The sequence below is a fragment of the Lasioglossum baleicum genome, chromosome 2, assembly GCF_051020765.1.
Source record: "Lasioglossum baleicum chromosome 2, iyLasBale1, whole genome shotgun sequence".
Lineage (NCBI taxonomy): Eukaryota > Metazoa > Arthropoda > Insecta > Hymenoptera > Halictidae > Lasioglossum > Lasioglossum baleicum.
In genome coordinates, this window is record NC_134930.1 from 16,645,634 (window position 1) to 16,670,139 (window position 24,506).

General features: G+C 40.9%; 1 protein-coding gene across 1 annotated transcript in view; it reads right to left on the bottom strand.

The window, feature by feature from the left end:
* LOC143221698 (uncharacterized) overlaps positions 1–24,506 on the bottom strand; it is a 261,806-nt gene that overhangs the window by 75,743 nt on the left and 161,557 nt on the right. Inside the window, exon 4 of the mRNA XM_076447146.1 lies at positions 1,997–2,069. Within this exon, the coding sequence (XP_076303261.1) occupies positions 1,997–2,069 (73 nt within the window). The remainder of the gene's footprint in view (positions 1–1,996; positions 2,070–24,506) is intronic.

The window sequence follows — 24,506 nt, forward strand, 5'->3', positions numbered from 1 at the left end:
TTTTCTTTTGTTGTCAATTATAACAAGCAAATAATCTGCATAGAAATTCTTGTTAATTTTATAAAGTGAAACTACTGTTAATATGTGTAATAGCGTGAAAACAGTATTCTTTTTTCTATGGGTTCTAAATTATAACAAAAATAGCAAACAATTTGGATAGAAATTCTTGTCATTTTTATAAAGGAAACCTAATGCAAATATGTGCAGTAGGTTGAAAGTAATATTTTTTTCTTTGGTTGTAAATTAGAACAAAAATAGAAAATAATTTGCATAGAGATTCCTGTCACTTTTATAAAGTGAACCTAGTGTTAATATGTGTAATAGGTTGAAAATAATATTTTTGTTCCTTCAGTTCCGAATGATAACAAAAATAGCAAACAATATTTGGATAGAAATTCTTATCATTTTTATAAAGTGAACCTAGTGTTAAATATGTGTAGTAGGTTGAATGTAATATTGTTTCTCTTTGGTTGTAAATTAGAACAAAAATAGAAAATAATTTGCATAGAGATTCTCGTCATTTTTATAGAGTGAACCTAGTGTTGACATGTGTACAAATAGATTGAAAACAATATTTTTTTTTCTTTGGTTCTAAATTATATAACAAAAACAGTTTTTATACAATTTAACATAATTTAAAATAATACAACAGTTTTATACATATGTATATATGTATTTAGTACAATACATTGAAAATAATATTTTTTACAATTTCTTTAATCTGTCGCCTGCATTAAATCGCACGTACTCATTTTGGTCATGTACGCATAAAATCCGCAGTGTAATAATTATTTTCAGGTCCAAAGTGTACGGTGCGTAATTTATTTGCGCGTTCGAATACTATTGCGAGCGAGTGTGTCGTCACCACAGTCTCGCTGAATCGTTCGTATGGAGATCGCGCGTGATCTGCGAGGTCGTTGGGACGTTCGCGAACAATTTTCCAGCGGGCCCATTCTTAGAAAGCCCGTGGAATTATCGAAGAAAGAGGGGCGTGTCCCGATGGGAATTTATTCGAGGACTTATAACGTACACGGCCGGGGCCCGCATTAATGTATCTGCCGTGAAATCGGTGTCCTCGGAATCGGCGCGACACGCACTCGATGTTGTTGCGGCTTTTTTCGATTCGTGCATACCGGTTCGGGACACGTTGCGGTTCCGCGCGGACTATCGGCATCTGAGAAACGATCTTTGACGCGACGATCATGCCTCGTCGCGGGGTAAATCGCATAATTACCCTCGCGATTCATTAACACTGGATTTACGGGACCTATAAAATGACGGGCTCTAAATTTTTTAATTTGCAATTATAGAGATTGCGAAGATTTATAGGAAATTTATTCAATACAGTCCTTGGAATATTTATTACGGCCAAAGCCGCTAAAAGTCTGACTAAATGTAGTCGAGTTATTTTCATGAAATGAACCTAGTGTTGACAGAAGGTTTTCATGCAAAATAAAAATTGGACTGCATTATTGTCCATTTATTGAAGCTATTAAAAAAACAGTACAATTTTACTTCACTCCAGTTTTCTACTGGGTGTTTTTAAATTAAAATTCAAAGATAAAATTAACCCCTCACCGTGTAATTATTAATTTCTTTTAAACCTTTCCTTTTCTCTGTGAAATTCTGAACGATGAGAATTTTTGAAATTAAAATTTTTAAAATACTGAAAGGTTTCACACAGTGCTGATTAAGCTCGACACAGTTATTCAATGTCCAAGTAAACGAAAAAATGAACTCCTCGGAGAGGGCAGGAACTGACCGTTTGCCGACTGTCTGCAAATTAGACAGCTCGCGATGATTGAGTTGTTAGAACCGATCAAACACATCATTAAAGCCGTCGAAGAGGAAGAAGCCTAATCAACATACCGTTGACTCGAAGACACACAGATTACAGAGATCGGTGTAGACGTTCTACATTGGAGCCAGAAAGTTAAACACTTGATCATAGAGGATTGCATAAATAAAATTAGTAGAATGCTCGTCGAACGCTTACCTCGTCAGAGTCGTGGACCTCCTGGTTTCCTTCGCCTAATCGCACTGACGGAGATGATCCCGTTCCTGTGGCTCTGCAACAGAATGGAACGCTCGGATGAAATAATTGATTCATCGACAAATAATCGTCGGTAGACTGTGAATTTTTATATAAAATTTCGAGTCAGCTGATCAACCAGAACTTGACAAATCATGGCACTTGTTTTAAAAAATGTGCTTTAAAAAACACGTGCAAAGAATTATCTATTAACTTTACCAAAATGATTGAAAATGTTAACGTAAAAATTGGTACACGGTATTTGGTATTATTAGCACAATAAAAATAATACTCATGTTTCAAAATTCTTTTAAGGATTGTGCGGCTTTATACTCCTACTACTGATTGTTGCCATAATAGTTCAATACTTTTAGTACGATAAATATAATACAACCACGTCTCCGAATTTCTTCTAATAATTTTACAATTTAGTATCGCTACGGTTTTGCAATAAAATAACAAGTAAATCACAAGTAACAAGTAAATGTTGCATAAAGATTATAAATATTTAATTTGATGTGATTCGAATTTTTAGATATCTAGTATTTTTAGAAATGAATTTAATTCATATATATATTTTAGTATATGTATAGATATATATAATATAAATAATTTAAGGGATAAACTTTAGACGAATTGTTATAATTTTATAGGGTGTAATTTGTATAGTAGTTTATATAGTAATTTATATAGTTTGCTTAGGTGTGATTCGATCATTATCCGCCGGGCGAATTAGTATCGCGTGAATTAAAGTATCCTCCGACTGAACACTGAAAGACCTGGTAGATTTGTGAACGCGTCGGCCTGTAATAAATAATTACCGAAGCAAGACACAGCGGACGCATCCTCCATTCTTTTTTTCACGCGATTTTAACGACGCATGCGTAGGAGGGAACCGGTGCGGAGAGTGGGGGAGGGGGAGCGAAGTAATCATAGAGCGCGCGTAATGATTCGCGGTTAATTCTTTGACCTAGCTTATTAGATTAATTAAGAGCCGGCAGAACGATCGAACAAGTGAGACTGAGACGCGTGACAGCCGCGGAATAATAGTTCTAATCACGTTTCCCGGTAACGTTAATAAATTGGCTCGGGACATGGTACACGGCGCGCACACACACATCGCCGATCCGCCATTTTCACGCGAGTCTTTGTTCAAAACAGTCACGATGGAAAACGAACGGGACTTTTATTATTGGCGTACGTAGTTTCCTGCAAATCAGAGCTGTGAGACAGAAATTTGCATAATACCAGTACACCATTCTCAAACGGGTGCCTGTACATAATTTTTAAACAGCTACCTGTACATTATTTTGAAACTGGTACCTGTACATAACTTTCAAACACGTACCTGTCAATTTTTAAACAGGTTTCTCTAAATAATTTTCAAACCGGTACCTGTAAATAATTTTTAAACAGGTACCTATACATAATGTTTAAACAGGTACCTGTACAAAATTTTAAACAATTATTTGTAATCAATATTTAAACAGCTACCTGTACATAATTTTTAAACAGGTACCTGGAAATAATTTTTACACAGGTACCTATACATAATGTTTAAACAGGTACCTGTACAAAATTTTAAACAACTATTTGTAATCAATTTTTAAACAGCTACCTGTACATAATTTTTAAACAGGTACCTGTACATAATTTTCAAACCGGTACCTGTAAATAATTTTTAAACAGGTACCTACACATAATGTTTAAACAGGTACCTGTACAAAATTTTAAACAATTATTTGTAATCAATATTTAAACAGCTACCTGTACATAATTTTTAAACAGGTACCTGGAAATAATTTTTACACAGGTACCTATACATAATGTTTAAACAGGTACCTGTACAAAATTTTAAACAACTATTTGTAATCAATTTTTAAACAGCTACCTGTACATAATTTTTAAACAGGTACCTGTACATAATTTTCAAACCGGTACCTGTAAATAATTTTTAAACAGGTACCTATACATAATGTTTAAACAGGTACCTGTACAAAATTTTAAACAATTATTTGTAATCAATATTTAAACAGCTACCTGTACATAATTTTTAAACAGGTACCTGGAAATAATTTTTACACAGGTACCTATACATAATGTTTAAACAGGTACCTGTACAAAATTTTAAACAACTATTTGTAATCAATTTTTAAACAGCTACCTGTACATAATTTTTAAACAGGTACCTGTACATAATTTTTAAACAGATACCTGTACATCATTTTGAAACAGGAACCTGTACATCATTTTAAACAGCTACCTGTAAAGAATTTGTAAACAGATACTTGTACATAATATTTGAACTGGTACCTATACGCACTTTTCAACCAGAGATGGCTGTAAATAATTTTCGAACAGGTACATATTTTTCAGATCTTTTTTTTTAAAGGAAATGCAGAAAGATTAAATATTATGGCTTCCAGAATTTCAAAACAGAGGTCAAGAAACCCATAAAAAGAATTGCGTACGAACACCAAAGAAAGCAGCCGGAAACTGCATAAGTCGACAATGCAACACTGTAAAACTTCGTTTAGATGCATTCTGCACTGTTGGCTTCGACCACAGGAAAAAAGGAAGACACGTTCCCCGTCCCCTCTTCTGCAGAACTTCATTCACGTTACTTCTCGCGCCTATTAACACGTTCATTGCCAGAACAATATCCATAATAGCCGGATGCCTAGTGTTTCATTCTAATTGAATTTTAATTGAACGAACCTTAGTCAAATTTAATTCAATTATTCGCGACGGGGAGTAGGCCTTTTGTTCGGTTTCTATTCTGATGCGTTCATTTGTATTGCTTGTGATGATCTGAAGATGTATTTTTATGGTAAGCTGTACTAATCGGAGCGACTTGAAAAAATTCACACGACTCGACAAAAGTACAATAAAAACCTGTAAAAAGTTTCAAATGAATCGGCCGCGTTGTTCAATCGCAAAAAAATCCGAGCTTTCTCAGTGATTCTAAAAAAGGGAACTGAGATTTCTTCCGAAGGAAAATCAATCGAAAATTGCGGCAGTTCCGTTGAAGTACGTGTGAACGGGGCCTTGCTCGTCGGGTAGGCTCGTTCCTAGCGGTTCCACCGCCTCGTGGGGCCGCATCGGTCCCCCATCGGTCCCCCCATGAATATTCATCGCTTTTCCGGCCGTCGTCGTCTGGTACGCGAGCGTGCGTTGCTCCCAATTTGTCACACACCGTGGCATTATCCCATTTCGCTAATAAAGTAATATTACAGTGAAGATGCGGGGAGACGTAGGCACGGGACTGATTTATTTTTTTTTCTCTTTCTCTCTCTCTCTCTCCTCCTTCTTTCCCGCCTCCCCTCTTTTACCTGTTCTTCCTCGCCCTGTTACTCTTCCTCGTTTTCTGCGCGCCACTCGCGTCTTACTCTGTTACCACGCCGCAATTATGCAACTTGGTAATTGCACGGCGCCTTGCCCGCCAGGTAGCCGTATCATCGTATAACGAGACGCGACTTTATTACCGAGTTCCTTTCGTCTGGCCTCTCCCAGGTGTCTGACGCGTGGAAAAAACGACGAGTATCCGGCTGGAAGGACGAACATGCGAAAATACAGGGGACAGAGACACGAAACGGTGGTGTGTCGGGCCCACCGCGCCGCTCCGACGCGACGTTTCCTTCGCTGAGCCCTGCGCGCGCCTTTAACCCTTTGCACTCCTTTGTCGTGTGTGACTCGACGTCAGAGAAGAGATTTATTCCATCTTATAGCGGCTGAAAAAATACATTTGAATATATGCTTAAGTTATTATCAAGATGGAATAAAAAAACTATGTTTTCCCGATAAAAAAATAACGATGACCTTGAAAAAACTATGAAAAATAACCGGACAAAAGAAATTGTTCTTCTACGATATTCCTCCTTCGATACCATTTAAATTATGCCATACATATTTCTTTTGTGCCATTAGAAATAAAGGAGATATTCAGATCGCCTCTCCTTCAACTGAGACACCCTGTATAATTATATTCTCTAATGGCAAAATTTCATTTTGCAGGGAAATTGATTACATACTTCGTAGATTCACGATTACAATTATAAGAATCGTGGACTAGTGGATCAATAGAATTGTACATTGTTAGTAATTGTTGAAACAGTAGAAGAATTACAATTGTAGATTAGTGGACCAGTAGATCATCGTCAACTATCATCACCGGCAGTTCACGGACATCGAGCGAGACCAAAAATTACAATTCCTCGTGTGGAAAGCATAACGATAAATTCCAGAGGGAATCCAATTCCTCTTCTAATAACGATCCGGCAATACCGTAACGTATATGGTTCTCTTGAAAAATGGCCGGAGCACTCAAGAAACTCGACGCTCACGATAAGAAGTTAACGTCACCGGTAATTGAATCGGCGGAAAGGAAGCGGATCGCGAATTCGCTGGTTTGCAATTACAAGGCACCGAGAGTCCGGCAATGGGAGAAAAAATCCGTGACGCCGATTCGTTTCGTTTCGAGCCGGAGATAATAACAGCGCGGTCGGGTAATTAAGTGTTAAATAATTGCTTAATTGAATTTATCGGCTCTGACGCGTACGCGCCGCGCTTCCGGATCAATTAGGCCTCGGGCCGTTCTCGTTCCTGTGTCCACCGGTCGCATCGAACGACCATTCTTCTGAAATTCCCGTGGAATCGATTATTGCATCAAGGATCTTCATCTGATTCCAGAAAAAGGACACCAAAGATTTAATCAATTAAATTTAATAAAAATTCCCCGTAAAAATAGGTGAATTCTACTGAAATTCCCATGGAAATCCATCAATGATTGTTGGATCAAGGATCTTCATCTGATTGCAGAATAAGGAGACCAGAGATTCGTTCAATTAATAAAAATGCCCACGGAATCGATGATTATTGGATCAAGGATCTTCATCCGCTTCCAGAAGAAAAGGAAACCAGAGACTTACTAATTAAATTGAATAAAAATTCCCATAAAAATAGGTGAACTATGAAAAAGATGTTGCTTCAGTGCGGACACAGCTGAATGCGGAACGGACAGGGTACTGGAGCTGTTTAAAGGAACGGTTCGAGGATGATTAATCCGAATGGACAGCGTTTAATGAACGATCTCGGCGAGGCGCAGCCGGCTCGGATTTTCCTCGAACGTCCAAACTAATTCACCGCGGCGGGCCCGTGCTATATTACGACATTACTTTGTACCGTAATACAAGCCGATGTTGCCCGATTAACATCCGAGATTACTGGCCAGGCTCCTTACGCCAATGAATGTACTTAGGCGGTGAGAAACGATCGGTGCTGGCGAAGATAACGGCGACAACGCTTGGCGACGAGCAAGACTACGATTACCAGGCTCCTTTGTCCCCTTGCACCACGATCCGCCTGTATCCGCCGTGTTCCCTCGCGATTTTAATAACGATTCGACACTCGACCCTTCTCCTTTAACTATTCGCCTCGGGAAATAAGTTAACCATCGCGATTTCTCAATGGGAAAATAAAATGGACGTCTCGAGAAATTAAAAACACTGCTGAACTTTACAATTACCTCTCCAAGCTTTTGATAACTACGTCATTCAACTCGTTTCGATGTGCTAAATACCAATACAGCTTTTTTATTAGAACATTCAATTGCATAAGTGTGCGACTGTACCTTGCGATCAATACGATTTTCCATAAAAATCCGTGGTCTACCGTTCAGGCGTTCTGGAGTGTTTGGAAGCGATTTTTCAAGGACTTAAGTCGAACAGATTGAGGAAACGGTCGATTATCCGAAGCTCCAGTCGATCCGAAGTCGAGCTCATTATCCCGGAGAAAATGAGTTCTACGCTAATACCTCTCTACGGGCGGAAAGAAATTGATTCGAGAACAAAAAACGTTCTACATCTCATCGCGGGTTATTACTCGTTATACCGATAGAAGGCAGCCTTGGATCCCCGTTCTACCTGATACGACGTTGCTCTCCTTAAATTCTGGAGAATCCATGCGAGCGGAAGGATCGACTCGTTCGAGGCCTATCGCGAGATTGCTCTAGAGTTTGCCAATTTGTAGAGATCGAAATTCTTGAAAGGCACGCGATTTCCTTCTCTCACAGGATCTAAGATTTTGATCTAGTCCTGCGAATCCTCTCTGCATTATTCGAATCCTCATAAACAAAATGCAGATCTTTATGGGGAATAAAAATTTTCTAGTTCGATTATGAAAACTAGAATTGACTGAGGAATTAATTGAACGTTTTAATAATCTTAACGATATGAAAATGGTGTAACAATGTTCAGTTTTGTAACGAAATCCTTAATAAAATTTGATTCATCAGAATGTGTCGCAATAAAAATCAATTTTGGTAACAGACGAGATAATCATCAACGTGCCAATAAATGTTTAAACTAATCTTTTCATCGAACTAGCTGCTAGGGAAAAACAGACTCGATTTGGTCGAACGGTATTAATTAAATAAATAATCCAGTCGAGGAAAACGTAACGTGCGACACAAGCGTGAACCGGTGGACAAGAAACAGAACAAAATGACTCGCCTAACGAACTCTCGCACGAGAGAATCACGTTTGCTCTCGCGAGTCAGCGGACTTGAAATATAACGTCCGGGTAATGAATCGCAACATTCAATTACGCATTAATAACAGGGCGGCGGAGACGGGGCCCGGTCGATTATCTCGCGGCGGACAATGTGCGAAAGCCAGCGGCCTGTTTTATAACAAACAAACTGACGGTTATAGCCGGGACCGTGGACAGAGACCATAAATACGAGGAGGGCCCGCGAGCGAACTATAGCGCGACGAGAGAGACTCGTCTTTCTGCGTGCGATTTCCTTAATTGATCGGCCATCGGCTCCGCTGACAATCTTATCAATTAACCAAGATGCGCTGTTTTCGTTCTAAATTCTGCGACGATACTATATAATGATATATAAAAATTATTCGATCCAACAACTCGAGTGTTTAGCGATGTAATTTATAATTATCAATGTGCAAAATGTTTGCATTAACGACAAAGGCAGGTGCATAGATAAACTTCATCGTTAGACAGTGAACATATTTGAGCCATTTAAAAATGCTCTCGTATTGTATTGCACAGGGTGTGTAAAAAGTCATCCGTCGTAGGGGTGAATTTACACCACGTATATATTATCGTATGTATATTTACCATACGTATAACTCCACACAATCAAATTTTGCAAGAACTTTAACAGCTTATATCTGAATAACTATTTGTTTGCGATATGTGGCTCCTTTCAAACTTTTCCTCTTCTGTATGACTAGAAGGTATTGATGTAAAAACAAACTTTAACAACAATTTTCTTTGTTATAAGCAATTTTCCGGCAAGTTTCCTTTACAAATGTCCACCGATCCAGAGGTGTAGATTCACCCCTACAACGGATGACTTTTTATACATCTTGTACAATACAATACAACAGCATTGTTAAATGGTTCAAATATGTTCACTGTCTAACGAGAGAGACGAATTTTATCATTGCAGCTGCCTTTGTCGTTAATGCAAACATTTTGCACATTGATAATTATAAATTACAACGCTAAAGACTTGAGTTGTTGGATCGAATAATTTTTATATGTATATCATTTTATACGAACGACTACAGACGAATTTTCTTCGAGCCAGAGGTGATTATAATTATAGTGTTTACGATGTCCCTGCGAGCAATGTCAATATTTCCGTCTTCCCGATCGAAGGAACAAGGATTAGCCAGCCATAAGTCCAGTTAATTTCATAGCGAGCGTACTTCCTGCTAGAAACTTAGCCGGAGTGCTATTTCACAGGCTCGGGGAACAACTTAACAAAGTTTATCTCGCATCTATCGAGGACTTTGTCGACTATTTTCGACGCGATCGGACGTCGCCTGGACGTTCTCGCGAGAGGTCGCTAAGCTGTCTCCGGGGCTGCTATCGGTCGTGTAATTAAAAGAATGCGCCCCGGTGCCATACCGGCGCGAATATCCGCGAGTTTACGAGCCGGTCGAGCGCGATAAGTCCGCGCGCGGAAATGCTTCGCTGGCTAATATTACGATCGGGAACGATGCGGATCACCCACGCTTCTCGGGACACTTTAAACGCTGGATTTGCCGGAGACCCTCGCGAACCTTTATGCACTCCGACCAAACGGAAATGCAATAATCCGCGGTTAAATTTCATTGAATTTCACTCGGTTAAATATCCTATTCCTAATTTTTCCCCTACCACTATAGCCACCAGGATAAATTTATAAATCGATCTTTTTTCATAATAAGGGTAGTTATAGGGTGAACCTAGTGAATTATTTCTTCAGCTGTGCTCAATCAAAAATTACGAAAAAATTCATGAACGCTCTACCTAACAGCACACACGACTGTGAATTCTTTCCGAATTTTTGATTGACAAATCAATTTTTAAAAAATTCCTAAACTTGAAAGGGCTGTTTTTATATTGAAGCTGCCCGATGACCATGCTCACGTAATTATGGTAGCCGAGCCGTATTGTGATTCTTAATGTGTATTTTTTCAGTTCTTTCTATTGCACAAACGTGTTTAGCAAAATTGAAAGTTCCGAAAAGTACATAAAAATTGTAATTTTTCATAGAAGTTGTAGAGATGCCAGTTTTATAAAAATTCAGAAAGTGCATCATGATAAAATAGAACCTCCTTGTTCTGATTAAGATGCTTAATAATTATGGTTGTCAAAAGAAATACTTTCTGTATTTCAAATAGCAATCGAAACGGTCCGCGTTCTAAGGGTTCAACTAGGTTCCAGCGACATTTAGCGCGCGCCGTCGGATTCCGTGTCGGCGATTATGCGAACGCAATCATTGCCGGCACGAGCGCGCGGTTCCGCGCTGTCTCGGCCGTTAGACCTCGGTCAGAATCGTTTAATTATTTGAGCCGGCGACGCGGAACCGGCAAATATACACTCACTCGACAAACGTTAGCACGCACACAATGACCGCTTTAAAAATCTCCAGTAATACCCAAGTCGATCAATTCATTTTCAATTTCAATCTGACGTTGCATTCCCAGTCACAATTCCTTCTGAACCGCTGCATCTCGAAAGCAGGAAGTCTACAGCAATTCCCGTTTCCGTATTTAAATATTAATCTCTCAGTTCGGTGACTTTTCAATCCATTTAGGAGAACGTAACAAAAGATAAATAATATTAGTAAGAATTTTGCCGTAATTAACGCGAATACGACATAGTTTATACTAATGTGGATATTACGTCGAAGTGAAAGAATTTCAATTTTCAAGAACAATTTTCGGATATAGTCGCGTAATAATTTTTTGGGTTTCCCAGTCCAAGATCAATTTTTGCCCGGTTGCTGGGGGATTCCGTGAGCGTGTTCTTGTTTGACGATTCGGAAGAGAACCATCTCGTCTCCGCGAAAAAATGGCGTCGATTCGCGAAGTGGCGTATTTTTCCAGCGGTCACGTGCTATACTTCGCATCGTTCACGGGTCTGCCGGGGTACAGTTATGCTTAACGCCGGCTGGCAAAACATAGTGCCGCGAGTCACGCAGCATCTCGCCGCTGTCAGCCGCGGGAGACTTACTCCGGTAATTAACCGGTAATGAGCTATGGTCGGGCACGGGCCGTGTCGAGTGGATAAATAAAGTCTTAGGCTGTACGATATCGGGCCACCGCCGGTCCACCACCATGGTCTAATGGAATATAAATCTCCATGGGCTGCGGGGGTGGACCGTCCCTTTTCGTCCCTGCTAAATGGCTCGGACTCGAGACTGCGTTTCGAACCTTGCGAGAAGAAATTTGTAGAAACCAGACTCTCACAAGAGAACATACCGAAGTGATAGGGTGACCTGTCCAGTGAGAAACACTTAACCTGCACATATCTCTTAAAATTATTATTTGGAAATGGTTATTTAATTTCCTGAGTATTATTTCTGTAATAACACTGACTTTTAAAAATCACATGTTTGCATTAAGTATCAATGAAGGTGAGTGAAAAATCCCAAAGGGAAAGGTTCAACACTTTTCCTGAAAAAAATCAGAAATCTACTCCATAACAAAATATGTAACTCACGTCATTTTGATTATTTATACCTTGGAAAAATCACAGGTGTGCTTCAAATAGTAGTGAATGTGTGTGAAAAAATCCTAAAGGAAAAGGTTCAATAATTTCCCGGAAAAAAATTCCCAAAAATCCACACAAAAAAGGGTTGAAAATCAGAATATCTATTCCATAAAAAAATATATAACTCACGTAATTTTTATTATTTATACCTTGGACAAATCACAGGTGTGCTTCAAGTAGTAGTGAACGTGTGTGAAAAATCTTAAAGGAAAAGGTTCAATAATTTTCCGGAAAAAAATTCCCAAAAATTCGTACAAAAAAGGGTTGAAAATCAGAATATCTATTCCATAAAAAGATATATAACTCACGTAATTTTGATTATTTATACCTTGGAAAAATCACGGCTGTGCTTCGAGTACTAATGAATGTGTGTGAAAAATCACAAAGGAAAAGGTTCAACAATTTTCCTGAAAAGAATTCCCAAAAGGAGAGTCGAAATGCCCCCTTGAAGAGCGTTCGCGCGGTGAAACTAGCAGCTCGTTAATTGCCCAATGTTACGGTTATCCAGAAACCGTGTAGTCCGTGGCGCAAAGTAGCTAACTAGATCTTCCTCATCGGAACAGCATCCTGGTCCGATAAGGGTTTCGTTAGATAGCGTGTCGACCAGTGTTATCAGGCCCGGGTTGCCGTTTACCGTTGTCAAAGCCGACTACACCGGCCAATACCGTGCTCGTACAAGACGACCGGTGCCATTTCGAGATAATCCACGCGTTGGTGGTCCGGACAGAACGCGGAAACCATGCGAACGACGTCGCATGACAGTCGCCGTCGTACGCGATAACGAGGAAACACGTTGAAACTATCCTCATTTCTACGGAAATGAAAAGTCAGTGGTCAATTCCACGAGGATCGAAAATCGGTGTCCATTTCCACGGCGCCATTCCTAGAAACAGCACGCTGTGAGCAAGGGGGTGTGTCAAGCACTGTCACTTCATGTCCTCGTCTCGATTTCAGTCCATTTGATCGTTCGTTAATAATGATTTATTAAAATTGCAGGAGTTTAGTGCACAAGATGAATGACGTAATAGAGAAGCTTCAAGTTGCGATGACAAAATAGAAACTTCAGCGTCAATTCCAAGCAGAGTTGTGCGTTAATCGATATTAAAACCTTAATCAAGATTGATTAATTAATGTGTACGATTAAAAAAGGTAATCATTCAAAAATCGACGATTGATTCAATCGATTGATGAAGTTAATCGTCAATCGTTGATTATAAAAAGAAATCGTCGAAAAATCGGAGACTGATTCAATCGATTGATGAAGTTAATCGTCAATCGTTGATTAAAAAAAGAAATCATCGGAAAATCGGAGACTGATTCAATCGATTGAAGTAGAAAATTCGTCAAACGTTCATTAAATGTTTGCCCAACTCTGTTTCAAGGTACTGAAACCGAATAAAAATTAGTTCCTTCTTCTAATAGTTCTAATAAATTTCTGTTTCGCTCCAGTTCGTAGCAATTCAGGTAGAAAATGTGTATTTCGTATCTTCAATGAAGTAAGTGTGTCTTTACAGAACATTGTAAAACAATTTCCGTGGAGATATTTCCGCGTGCCGTATACTTTGCAGACATTCAGCCAGAGAAATCATCAAGGTATCAATGATCGGTTACCTTTCGAAGCGGCACACTGTCGCACACGTTGACGATTATGATAGCCGGTGGTCCCCGAAAGGGCAGAGACCGGCTGGTTATTACATTGCTGAAGATTACCGGGCAGCCTGACTCTGTCTATTACGATACGCAGAGAGTGTCGCGCAAAGACGTTCTTCTCTCGAGGCCGGGAGAGAGAGGGAGAGACAGAGAACGCCGACACGCTGTTAAAGCAGCAAGCGAAACACCTCGTTCCTGACTACAAACTATCAATCCGCTGGCAACGTTCCACAGACGCGATCCTAGTCATTACCGGGACGATGGCGACATTACAGGATCGAATGGACCGAGACTAAACTGGTGAACGAGAATGGCAACTTCTTTTACGCGGCTACCCACTCCTGTGGGAATCGATCCTCTTTGCGGAAGTGCTTAGACCTCTGGTGTGTACACTTTCGTGAAATTAGGATCAATCCCTGAAGCTGAGGATATTTTTGAGGTTACTTGAATATTTTTCTTCTATTACACTTTTAACTCCACAATAAATAAATTTTTATTGAATACACTAACGAGTTCAGTAGATGAAGTTCAAAGATGTAGGAAGATTTAAAAATTTGAAGATGCCAATATTTTTCTTCTATTACACTTTTAACTCCACAATAAATAAATTTTTATTGAGTACAACAACGAGTTCAGTACATGAAGTTCAAAGGTGTAGGAAGATTTAAAAATTTGAAGATGTCAATATTTTTCTTCTATTACACTTTTAACTCCCCAATAAATAAATTTTTATTGAGTACAACAACGAGTTCAGTACATGAAGTTCAAAGGTGTAGGAAGATTTAAAAATTTGAAGATGCCAATATTTTTCTTCTATTACACTTTTAACTCCACAACAAATAAATTTTTATTGAATACAACTACTTCAATGCAAAATAATTATCTTCCAGTGTAGTCGACACCTTTGTTTATGCTTAAAACACTAAATTTAAGATTTTGAGATTGTAAGTGTCACATGCGAGTAATTGAAAGCTTAAAATTATTAAAGGAAAGAAATAGCATTCTACTTGGTTTCTATTTCTTGCAATCGATGCAGACAATTTTCCATAAAGAATCACAGTCTAATAATTCCAGTAAACCCTCCCAAAACGGGGAAGAAAAATTGCAATTTGATTTGTATGAACATTAATTAATCTTTACGTGATTTGTACTAATCTTGAGTTTCTCATAACACTAATTAATCGCGTGAGAGGAGGACTGCATAATTCAATTCTAGCTTCAATCATGCGGTGTCCGAATCACTCGAATTTCGAACACGCCGATCCGCGTGAAACTCCGTGGCTGGAGGATCGATTGGCCCGATAAAAATCGCATGGTTGTCTGCGAACATAGGCGATCCACGGCTTCCGAAGAAACAGATGTCGATGTACGAAAGCGAGCGAGTGGCTAATTGACTAACGAGGCATTCGCGGCTCGTACACGTCGTTCATCAGCCGTCACCCGGGTAACCGAGAAAATATCGAGAGGTTAGCGTGGACGAGCAACGAAAAAGAGAAAGAGTGGAGCGGCGAAAAAAAGGAGATAAAAACGAAGGGCGAAGAAAAGGAGAAAGCAGAAATAGAGAGAGCAAGAGAGAGAGAGAGAGAGAGAGAGAGAGGGGAAGGGCGATCATGCTGTTCCTCGGCGAGCAGCGCGAAAAGAGTAGCGCACCGCTGGGCGAACTCGTTCTATTGGTTTTAATGCCGACGGTAATCGAGCCGGGCGTCCTTTATCATCGCCGAAAAAATGGCCATTTAATCACGGCGTTTCCCGACATGGGGTCCAGGACCCCCTTCTGCCGTGTAGCCGGGCCCGAGGAACGGTCCCGATATTAATGGCGGACGGTTTCGCCGCGTAATATGAGGAATCGTCGGCGAACGCGTATAATATCACTCGGCCGCGCCAAACCGGCTGAGGTACACGCTTGTTACATGGACAGAGCATGACAAATTAATCGTCCACAAGACACTCGATGATCCCCCGAAGGTATCGTTTTGCACATAGATCAGAGATAGATCGATCTAGATCACTGATCGCCAGACCCATCAGTCAAGAGAGCCAACCACAGCAGTACGAAGATTTCGATTACTTTTGAGAGCCAAATTTCTTTGCAAGAACCCTGTTTTTAGAAGTCTGTTCAAACTAGGCACACTGAATGAGAGTAGAATTGAATTTGAATTTAGATATAACACATTGACAGATTCAAAGTAGTATTAAAATAAACTAAATTTATTTTAAACACGTCATTCGAGGAAGAGTCGCAGTTTGCCGACCTCTAAATAACAATTTATTTATTGTGGAGTAAAAAATGTGATAGAAGAAAACTATTGGCATCTCGAAATTTTTCAATCTTCCTGCACCTTTGAACTTCATCTACTCAATTTTGCTGTAAATACCCGTAGTCTAGCAATCATTAATAGTCAAGTCAGTACAACACAACAACGAAAAATAAAATTGGATTTTTCGACGGTTCGAAACCAGAATATCGGCGAACTTCTGACCCAGGATAAGCGATCGGAAAAATTGCGCAGCGTCGAGCAAAGCCTGTGGACGGTGCGGCGTTAAACAAATCGCGAGCAATTATCGAGCAACGGGGCAACGAGAATCGGCACGATGGCGACCGCGTGCCGATTAAAGGCGGCGTTTCCGCGTGTCGTCCATCACTGGACAAGATCGAGCGGATTTCTCCAGCCTCGATAATTCTCGCGTCCCCGCTCGCTCGTTCCAGCCGATTCACGGGCTCTCTTTGCGCGCATACGTCTTCGGACGCGTATATGTATCTACGTGGAACCGTATACTATAAGATACGTCGTTCGGCCGCGGATATTACGGGGGACGTCCGAAGGAAATCGTCGACGAGGAATCCCGTCCACTGACATTCCGGCTACGTGCGTGCAGCCGCGCTCTCAACATTGCGAGCATTCCGCTTGATCCGCGCCGCGAACTCTCGCGCCGATCGGCAGCCGCCCTCCCTCGCGATTTTTATTGCCGGTCGCATGCAAATTGCCACCTGTTACGACCACCGATTCCTACCGACGAGGTTCCCTCGTCACTTCACTGGGTAATTAAACTTCAGGTAAACTTCACCGTAAGGGGACCTGAAATTTTCAACTCTTTTTTATAAATCCTATACATTTGGATGAGAAAATGCCAAAAAGTTTTAACCCTGGCACTGCCAAGCTTTGATCCTTCACGTGGACTCCCAACGGGGGGCTTCTCGAGCCCATACTCTTCTTTACTCATTTTTTCTAAGAAAAAATTATGTAAAACATAAGGTTGGTAATATTTAAGAGTGTGATACTTTAGGTATACAATAGAATAGTATAACTATCAAACTCGATTCTTCAGATGACAAACATGAATGACAGGATACAACATTTATAGAATGCTTTTTGCATACATGATTTTTATATTTATAGCATTTTTGTTTGGGTTTCGATATATTATTATATTTGATCCTTAGTTCTGGGATTATTTGTTATTCTTTGGAGATAAATGGGGCGTTCGGGTCAACTCGCGCGTCGGAGTTTTTCTTCACAAGTATCATGTAAGATATTATATATTCGATTGTAAACCATGTGGTCACTAATGACTTCGCTGTTAATGCGACCACATTAAAATAAACCTGAAATAAATCATTTTCTTTGGTACGAACAATCTTGCGGAAAGTTTCTTTTATGTATTCTTTTATGTCCACCGATCCAGAGGTGTAGATTCATCTCCGACGGATGACCATTACTTTTTATACACCCTGTACATAGATTCACCCTTAGGACGGGCGATCATCGCTATTTATACACCCTGTACATGGCTCACAATCTAAGAGTGTCACCTGAAGTTACTCGTTTCCAGCAGGGCTTCGGAGTCGGAGTCGGAGTCGGAGTTTGGGAGTAATTGCTGATCACTGGAGTCGGAGCCGGAGTAAGAAAAAGCTATACATCGACTCTCGGAGTCGGAGTCAGAGTCGAAAAAAAATATATCGACTCCGACTCCAACTCTTTTGTTTATAAATCATTAATAGATTTATGTATACATAAATAAATTGCTAATATTCGATCTACAGTATAGACGTATTGTATATATATACATATACCTCGGCACTATGTAGAGGAGAAACAGTTAAAGTTATGGTAGTAGTATTTTCTAACTATTGCCTGAAAGTGAGAAAGTAACAGTCGTGTTGTGTTTTGTCAGAGTTATCTGTTCCACATATTCTTAGAATTTATTACAATATTTCAACTATTTATTCAGTTTTATTACAACTCTTAATTATTTTGAGTACATATTTTTTCAATTTGGCAAGTTGGAGTCGGAGTCAGAATCGGAGTCGGATTTGGAGTCAGAGGTATAAAAAAGGACGAGTTGGAGTCGGAGTTGGAGTTAAGAATTTTTTCTACCGACTCCGAAGCCCTGGTTTCCAGGTGACGTGACGGTAGTGTGCCTTAAGTTTGATCGAAGGTTGCCCGAAAATCTCGAGTTCCCTTTAGGAATTCTCCAGGATCCGATGATGCATCATCGGAAGCATTGAGGCGTGCACAGGTGGTAGGGTCCCCGATATTTCAGGTGGCCGTATTACAGGGCAATCAGCTTTGAACGGTAGGCGACGTGGCTCGCGAGCAAGTCCGTTACAAAGTCGACGATTATCAACCGGGCAGAGGAGTGGCCCCGGTCGACCTCTTTGGAAACTGTGCTCGCGCGCGCGAGCGCGGCGTTTATTCGATGTCCTCTCGCGCGTCACGATGGATGCACCGACGGTATGCGGGGCCTCATGGTGCACGGCGAGGTGGGGGGAGCAGGGAGGAGGGGGTCTGTCACGGGGACTGACTCGCTTCGGGTCCTGCAGAAGGTTAATTTCTCCCGATAAGATCGTACGAGCGGATTACGCGGCGGAACACGGCCGAACACCTGTAACGAACGTGATTTTCTTGCGCGTTCCATCGAACGAACGGGTCCCCCGTTCTGTACCCGTATGCATGTACCCGTCTGTGTACCGGTGTGTACACGACGCGCGATTTTCCCGCTTGTTTCGCTTCCTGCTGCGTTATCTGGACGACTGTCTGCGAGTTCGAGGGCCACGTTACGGGATCTAGGCGAGATCGGTTATTTTTCGGGCTGATCGGATTCCAGGTCGGGTGAACCGGGTTAATGAGAGAGGCGTAGTCCTTCTCTCGATTTGCAGTACCTCTTTCTCTCTCGGCGATCGCGAGTGGTCTTTTTCTCTGTCACGTCTTGATCAGCCGCTCGAATCGATGGAGATCGGTCCCGACACCGTTGCCAGATACGACGGACACGCCGGTGACTATCTGATCGCGCGCGGTGACCGATATCAAGGTTAATTGCCGCCGGCCCGGCGAAATAGATTGCGGCTGCTGCTACTTTCTACAGATCGATCGGTGACGAGTCGTCGCATATGTGTGGGCTACGCAGGAGTAATTCGGGGGAGGGCTTCAGCCCTTTGTAGACGAGGACGTCTTGGAAATGGTAAACCTTTTTTTTTTATTTTTTTGGTTTAAGGACGCGTGGAAAAAATACATTTGCGTACACCTCCACACCCAGAGGGGGTAGTGTGGGAGTCGGGGGAAACAGGTCTTTTCCCAATACCCACTAAAAAAACCACACATCCAGGACTTTCCTCCCACAACTTCTGGCTCGCTGGAGGGCCAACGGGCCCGCTTATCGCATTTCTCCCGTCTGGTTTATTACGCGAGCTGGCTCGACTCTGTTCTTGTCCAATTTGGAAACGGTAAACCTAGTCAGCTTTGAAAGGGGCCACAAGATTTCCATAATCCACCTTTATTTTTGTTTATATTTTAACGCTACCAACTTTGTTACTTTTTTTAACCGACTTCGGAAAAGGAGGAGGTTACTGAATTCGATCTGTATGTGCCTTTACTCGCATCTTTTTTATGTATGTTCACCAATCTTGTGGGGTGTCTCCTGATTGGTCCCTTGAAAACAAATTTTGCATTTTTTCATTCCTTGCGGTTTTTATTGCACATAACCAATAAGACCGAAAAACCATCCCGCGGTGTTCTACAAATTCTGCTCGTTCCACTAATTTTTTTCGTTTGCAAACGTTTCATCTTCTTTTTAGTTTTGTTTACGCTTTCCGTTTTGATGTTGTTTTTTGTTCATGAAGCAGAATTGCAGTGCGAGGTCATCCTTCCGAGTGTCACACAAATAAAAATTGGAAATCGAGGATTTCCTCTCTCCCCGTTTGACCGAATTGTCATTCGGTGATCAGTTCAGAAAAAGGTGGTGCCCGTTGGAAAATCCGACCACCCGCAACGACTACGAGTAGGCGTAGCACCGGTGCTCGACCAAGCGAGAATAAAATAGTGTGGGAGAGCCGGTGCAGCTCGAGAAGTCGTCGGCCCGTTCGAGAGAAACACTTTCTCCGGTCGCCGGCCGATCCTGAGGACACCGAACGACCTAGTTCGCCGGTTCGCTCTGTTCCTCGAGTCGCTTCGTCGATCTCGTTCACCTGCGTTTTTCATCCTCGACGATCTCGCGACGATCGCGCGCGCACCTTCGTCGCTAATGATGCCTCCCGGCACTCCGGCACCGCTCGTCTCGTCGTGCTGCTTCTATGGGGTGTCCGAACTACATGAGACTGTCCGAGAAACAAAGGACCCTCCTATAACACAGCTTATTCGTTCATGATTTATCGAAAACCATGCTGTACCAAAATAATCGTGTTGTATCTAAACCGTGTTAAACAAAAAGTAATACGAATAAGAAAATACTTCATTAATTTTCAACTTCGCAGAGTCAATTGCAGATCAACGATAAAACTTGGTAGAAGTCTCGATTTAATAAATTTAGAATAATTGCATCGAGTTCCCCAGCCTATCCAGAGCACTTCGAATATCGACGATTTATTGATCCTCTATACGCGGCACGGTAGTCCACTAAATGAAGTCATAAACGATCTCGAGTTGATGCATTTTCTTTTCTCCCAGCTAACGATATTGGCAGTTAAGAAATCCTTGTATTGCTGCTCGAGTATGTTTTCTAATTGCCAGGCATTCCGATTTGCCGTTCAAATCGTAATGGGAATACGCTGGAATCGTTGCGTGTCCGCATTGATATTCGAATTAGTCAGATTCTCGAAAAGAAGATCTTCATTTCCCTTCTCGCTGCGCCATGCACAAATTGGCGCAACAATCTTAGGACGAAATAAATTCAAATCTATATTTGACGATTTTTACATTTTTTGGGATTTATTCCACTGTAAAAAACCGAACGAACTTATTTGCCAACCCAATATTATACAAATTATTGTACAATTTTTCACACGATGCAATACTATTCTAATCATCGAGCATTCCATCTTGCCAATAAAATTGTGTTCATTACAACAATTGCATTGATACATGAATTACGAAATAAGTAAATTTATTTTTCTACTCGCTGCACGAGAAAACAAATATCGAGATTGCAATAATTTTAAATTCATTGTCATACAATTCTTCCCAAACAGGTACAAATCACTACGTTCTTAATAATATAAATCGTATTCAAATATTAATTTTGCAAAGCCTGGAATAAAACAATGTCCAAGCTTGTGTGCTTTGACCATACACAACGTTTGCGTCAATTGTGAAACGCACGTACAGTGTCTCAGAAAAGTGTTCGTATGCCCTTTAAAACAGTATAACTTTTTTATAATTGTTGCAAACGACCTGATTTTTTATACTCAGTTAGAAGCTTTGGTTTACTAAATGATTAATTTTCATTAAAGGCTCAAATAAAAAAGTATTAAAAAATTCCTTTTCTATTTTCGCATGTAACCCTGTAAATTATAATTTTTGGAAATTTCTTTTTTGCACATCATGTTAGTAAAACAATGCTTCTAATTGCTTACAGAACATCAGGTCGTTTGGTACAATTATAAAAAAGTTATTCTGTTACAAAGGGTGTACGAACACTTTTGTAGGCCACTGTATCTCGAGCATGTTTTCTAATTGCCACGCATTCCATCTCGCCATTCAAATCGTAATGGGCCTCCTCGGGTCCCGGGATCGTTGCACGATTCCTGTCACTCTCGTTTCGACTTGCTCGTCGCGACAATGATCGAGCTGGGTTAGGAAAAACCACGTTGTCGGCGTTCGAGACGAAACAGGTAGCTCCGTAGAAGATCGGCTAGCTGGAAAAGGCATCTGGTCGGACGACGAAGCCGTTCAATTTCAATGATCCGGCGGCACATCCAGCATCATCCACACACTCGCGTGTCCCGGTGTAAATATGGCAGTGGATAGACTTTTGCTTTTACGACGCCTCCGGCCCGAGCAACGTCTTTCACAACGAGCATCGGGAATAATTTATAGAGCAAGCAAGCAACCAAGCAAGCCAACCATCGACTACCGCCAGGTTAAAGTTCCCATTCGTTGCGAAATTTTCCTTTATGTACCCTTTGACACGCGGAAGAATTTCTAATACTTTTCCATACTGTTCGAGACGATGATACCCTGTGTACCCTTTTGGCAACGCGTCGAACTCAACTTTCTCTGTTCTCGTCTCGCGAACACGTTTTCGTGGTGTCATCCATATTTAGATTTCCAGATTGGCTGCTGTAATTGTGCTCTCACCGAAACTGGAAATCGTTCCTGATGGAGAATCGTTTGTACAGTCGAGGTTTGTAATGAGATTTGTCCATTGCCAGTTGCGATTTCATGGAAAATTGATCGATGATTTTGTTCGAGGGGTTGCGTGACCTCGAACGATTCGGAAGGCAATGATGTTTCTTCAAGAATTCGATACGTGTGTTTACGATATTCGAACAGCATGTCCGTAAAGTTTCAGCTGCACAGTTTGAACTGGAAGAAAGCGGCGGCCATTTTGTTGTTTACAAGTGCATTCGGTATTTCCTACGGTGCGCAGTTTCTCGAAAACCGCAGAAAATCGAGTGTGTCCTCGGCGATTTTTATAGCGGGCACAGCTCGTCAGGGGTCCCGATCGGCCGTAAAGATCAAAGACGCCGACGTCCGGCGATAACAAGCCTAAGGACAGCCACGAAATCGACGACGCGTCCCCTTTTGCTGCGAAATTCTGACCCGCGGAATGCGGACGCGATCCAGCCTCGTTAAATTAAGCGTCGCGTCCCGAGGAGAGTAATCGAGCGAGGCTTATGGACTCTGTCTTCCTCCTCGCGCACGGTTGTCGACTGTGAGAAGCGTTTGTGGGAGATACGCCGACTTCCTGAGACGTTCAGCCACCTCTCGACGTCGTCGTCCTTCGCTGTTGTCCTTAGTTTCCTTCGGAGACTTGCGAAACTGCAGCAATGCCTCGATATGTGTCACTGAGATGTGCGCGATACTAGAGCAGAATTTATTCCCAACATAAATTTTATTTTTAATCGTTTTCAGGTGAAACTTTTGCCAGCTTATTGGTGGCATTTCTCTGATGAAAATGAGACCAAACACGATACTATTTAAATCATATTTATTCGCTTAATTAAAGATATGTGAATTCAATGTAACGTGACGTTTAATATATTGCGGATTAAACAAATAATTATGATCCAAATTGTATGGTGTTTGAATTCGTTTCAATCAGGAAAGTGTCGCGAATATGTTGGCAATAGTTTCATAAAAAATCGTTAAAATTGAAAAAGTTTTTTCGCTGAACGTTTTGCAGATGAGAATTGTTGATGAGTGCAATAAATTTATTTTCACTGTGAAACAAGATTATTGGTTCTGAAGAATTTATAATAGGAGTTAAATTAAAAAGAGTATCTTTATAAGTGTGTCCTAAAAGCGTAGTATTATTTTTAATGATGAAAGAAGAGAGAGATAAATCAGAGAGCGTTTTCGCAACAATTTGTGCAGACAATGTCGAATTCTAATCAGTCCTAGATACCAGAGCTCCATAAAATCTCGCGACTCTGTTTAACGATTCGTCCACCAGAGTATCTGAACGAGTCGTAACACTCTCTTTTTCTTCGTCCGGTTCGACTAGTTTGCCAAGCCAAGATAGATTCCGCGACGATCCGTAGAGGGTATCTCGCGGAATTGACGGTGATTCTCGGTAAATTACACGCTCGGCTGCGCAGAAGGTGTCTCCGAAATCGTGAGATAGCACCACGACCGAGACTAATGACACTCGCTAATGACGCACGCCGTGCCGCGCTTCCTGCTCTCTTGTTTCAAATTTAACACGGCGATCCCCGCAACAGAACGATAAGCGAAATCGTTCCTGAAACTCTGCTAAATTGCTCCTATAATTTTACGATCTCTTTATTTCGTGTTTCAGACGTCTACCAAATGACGCTCCTCTTTAACGAAGTATTGCTTCTGCAAGTTTAAGTATTTCGATTTGAAGAAATTCCATTGCATGGTCCAAATAATAGAAAAGATTTATGCAAACCCCCAATACAAAATAGTTATCTGATTTTTATAAGAAAAATTTCTAAACAGGGTCTACAAAAATGAACCATAGCTTCCAGAATTTTAAGAATTTAGATTTGAAAAAATTCCGTGGTATGGTCCAAATAATGAAAAAAATGTATGCAAAACCCCAATACAAAATAGTTACCTGATTTCTTGAAAAAAATTCTAAACAGGGTCTACAAAAATGACACCATATCCCTATGCACGGAACCATAACTCCCAGAATTTTAAGAATTTCAATTTGAAAAAATTCCATTATATGGTTGAAATAATAGAAAATATGTGTGCAAAATCATAATGCTAAATAGTTGCCTGACTTCTTTAAAAAAATGTTCTAACAAGGCCTAGAAAATGAGGCTCGGCGAGTATATCGGAAGTCGGTGGGC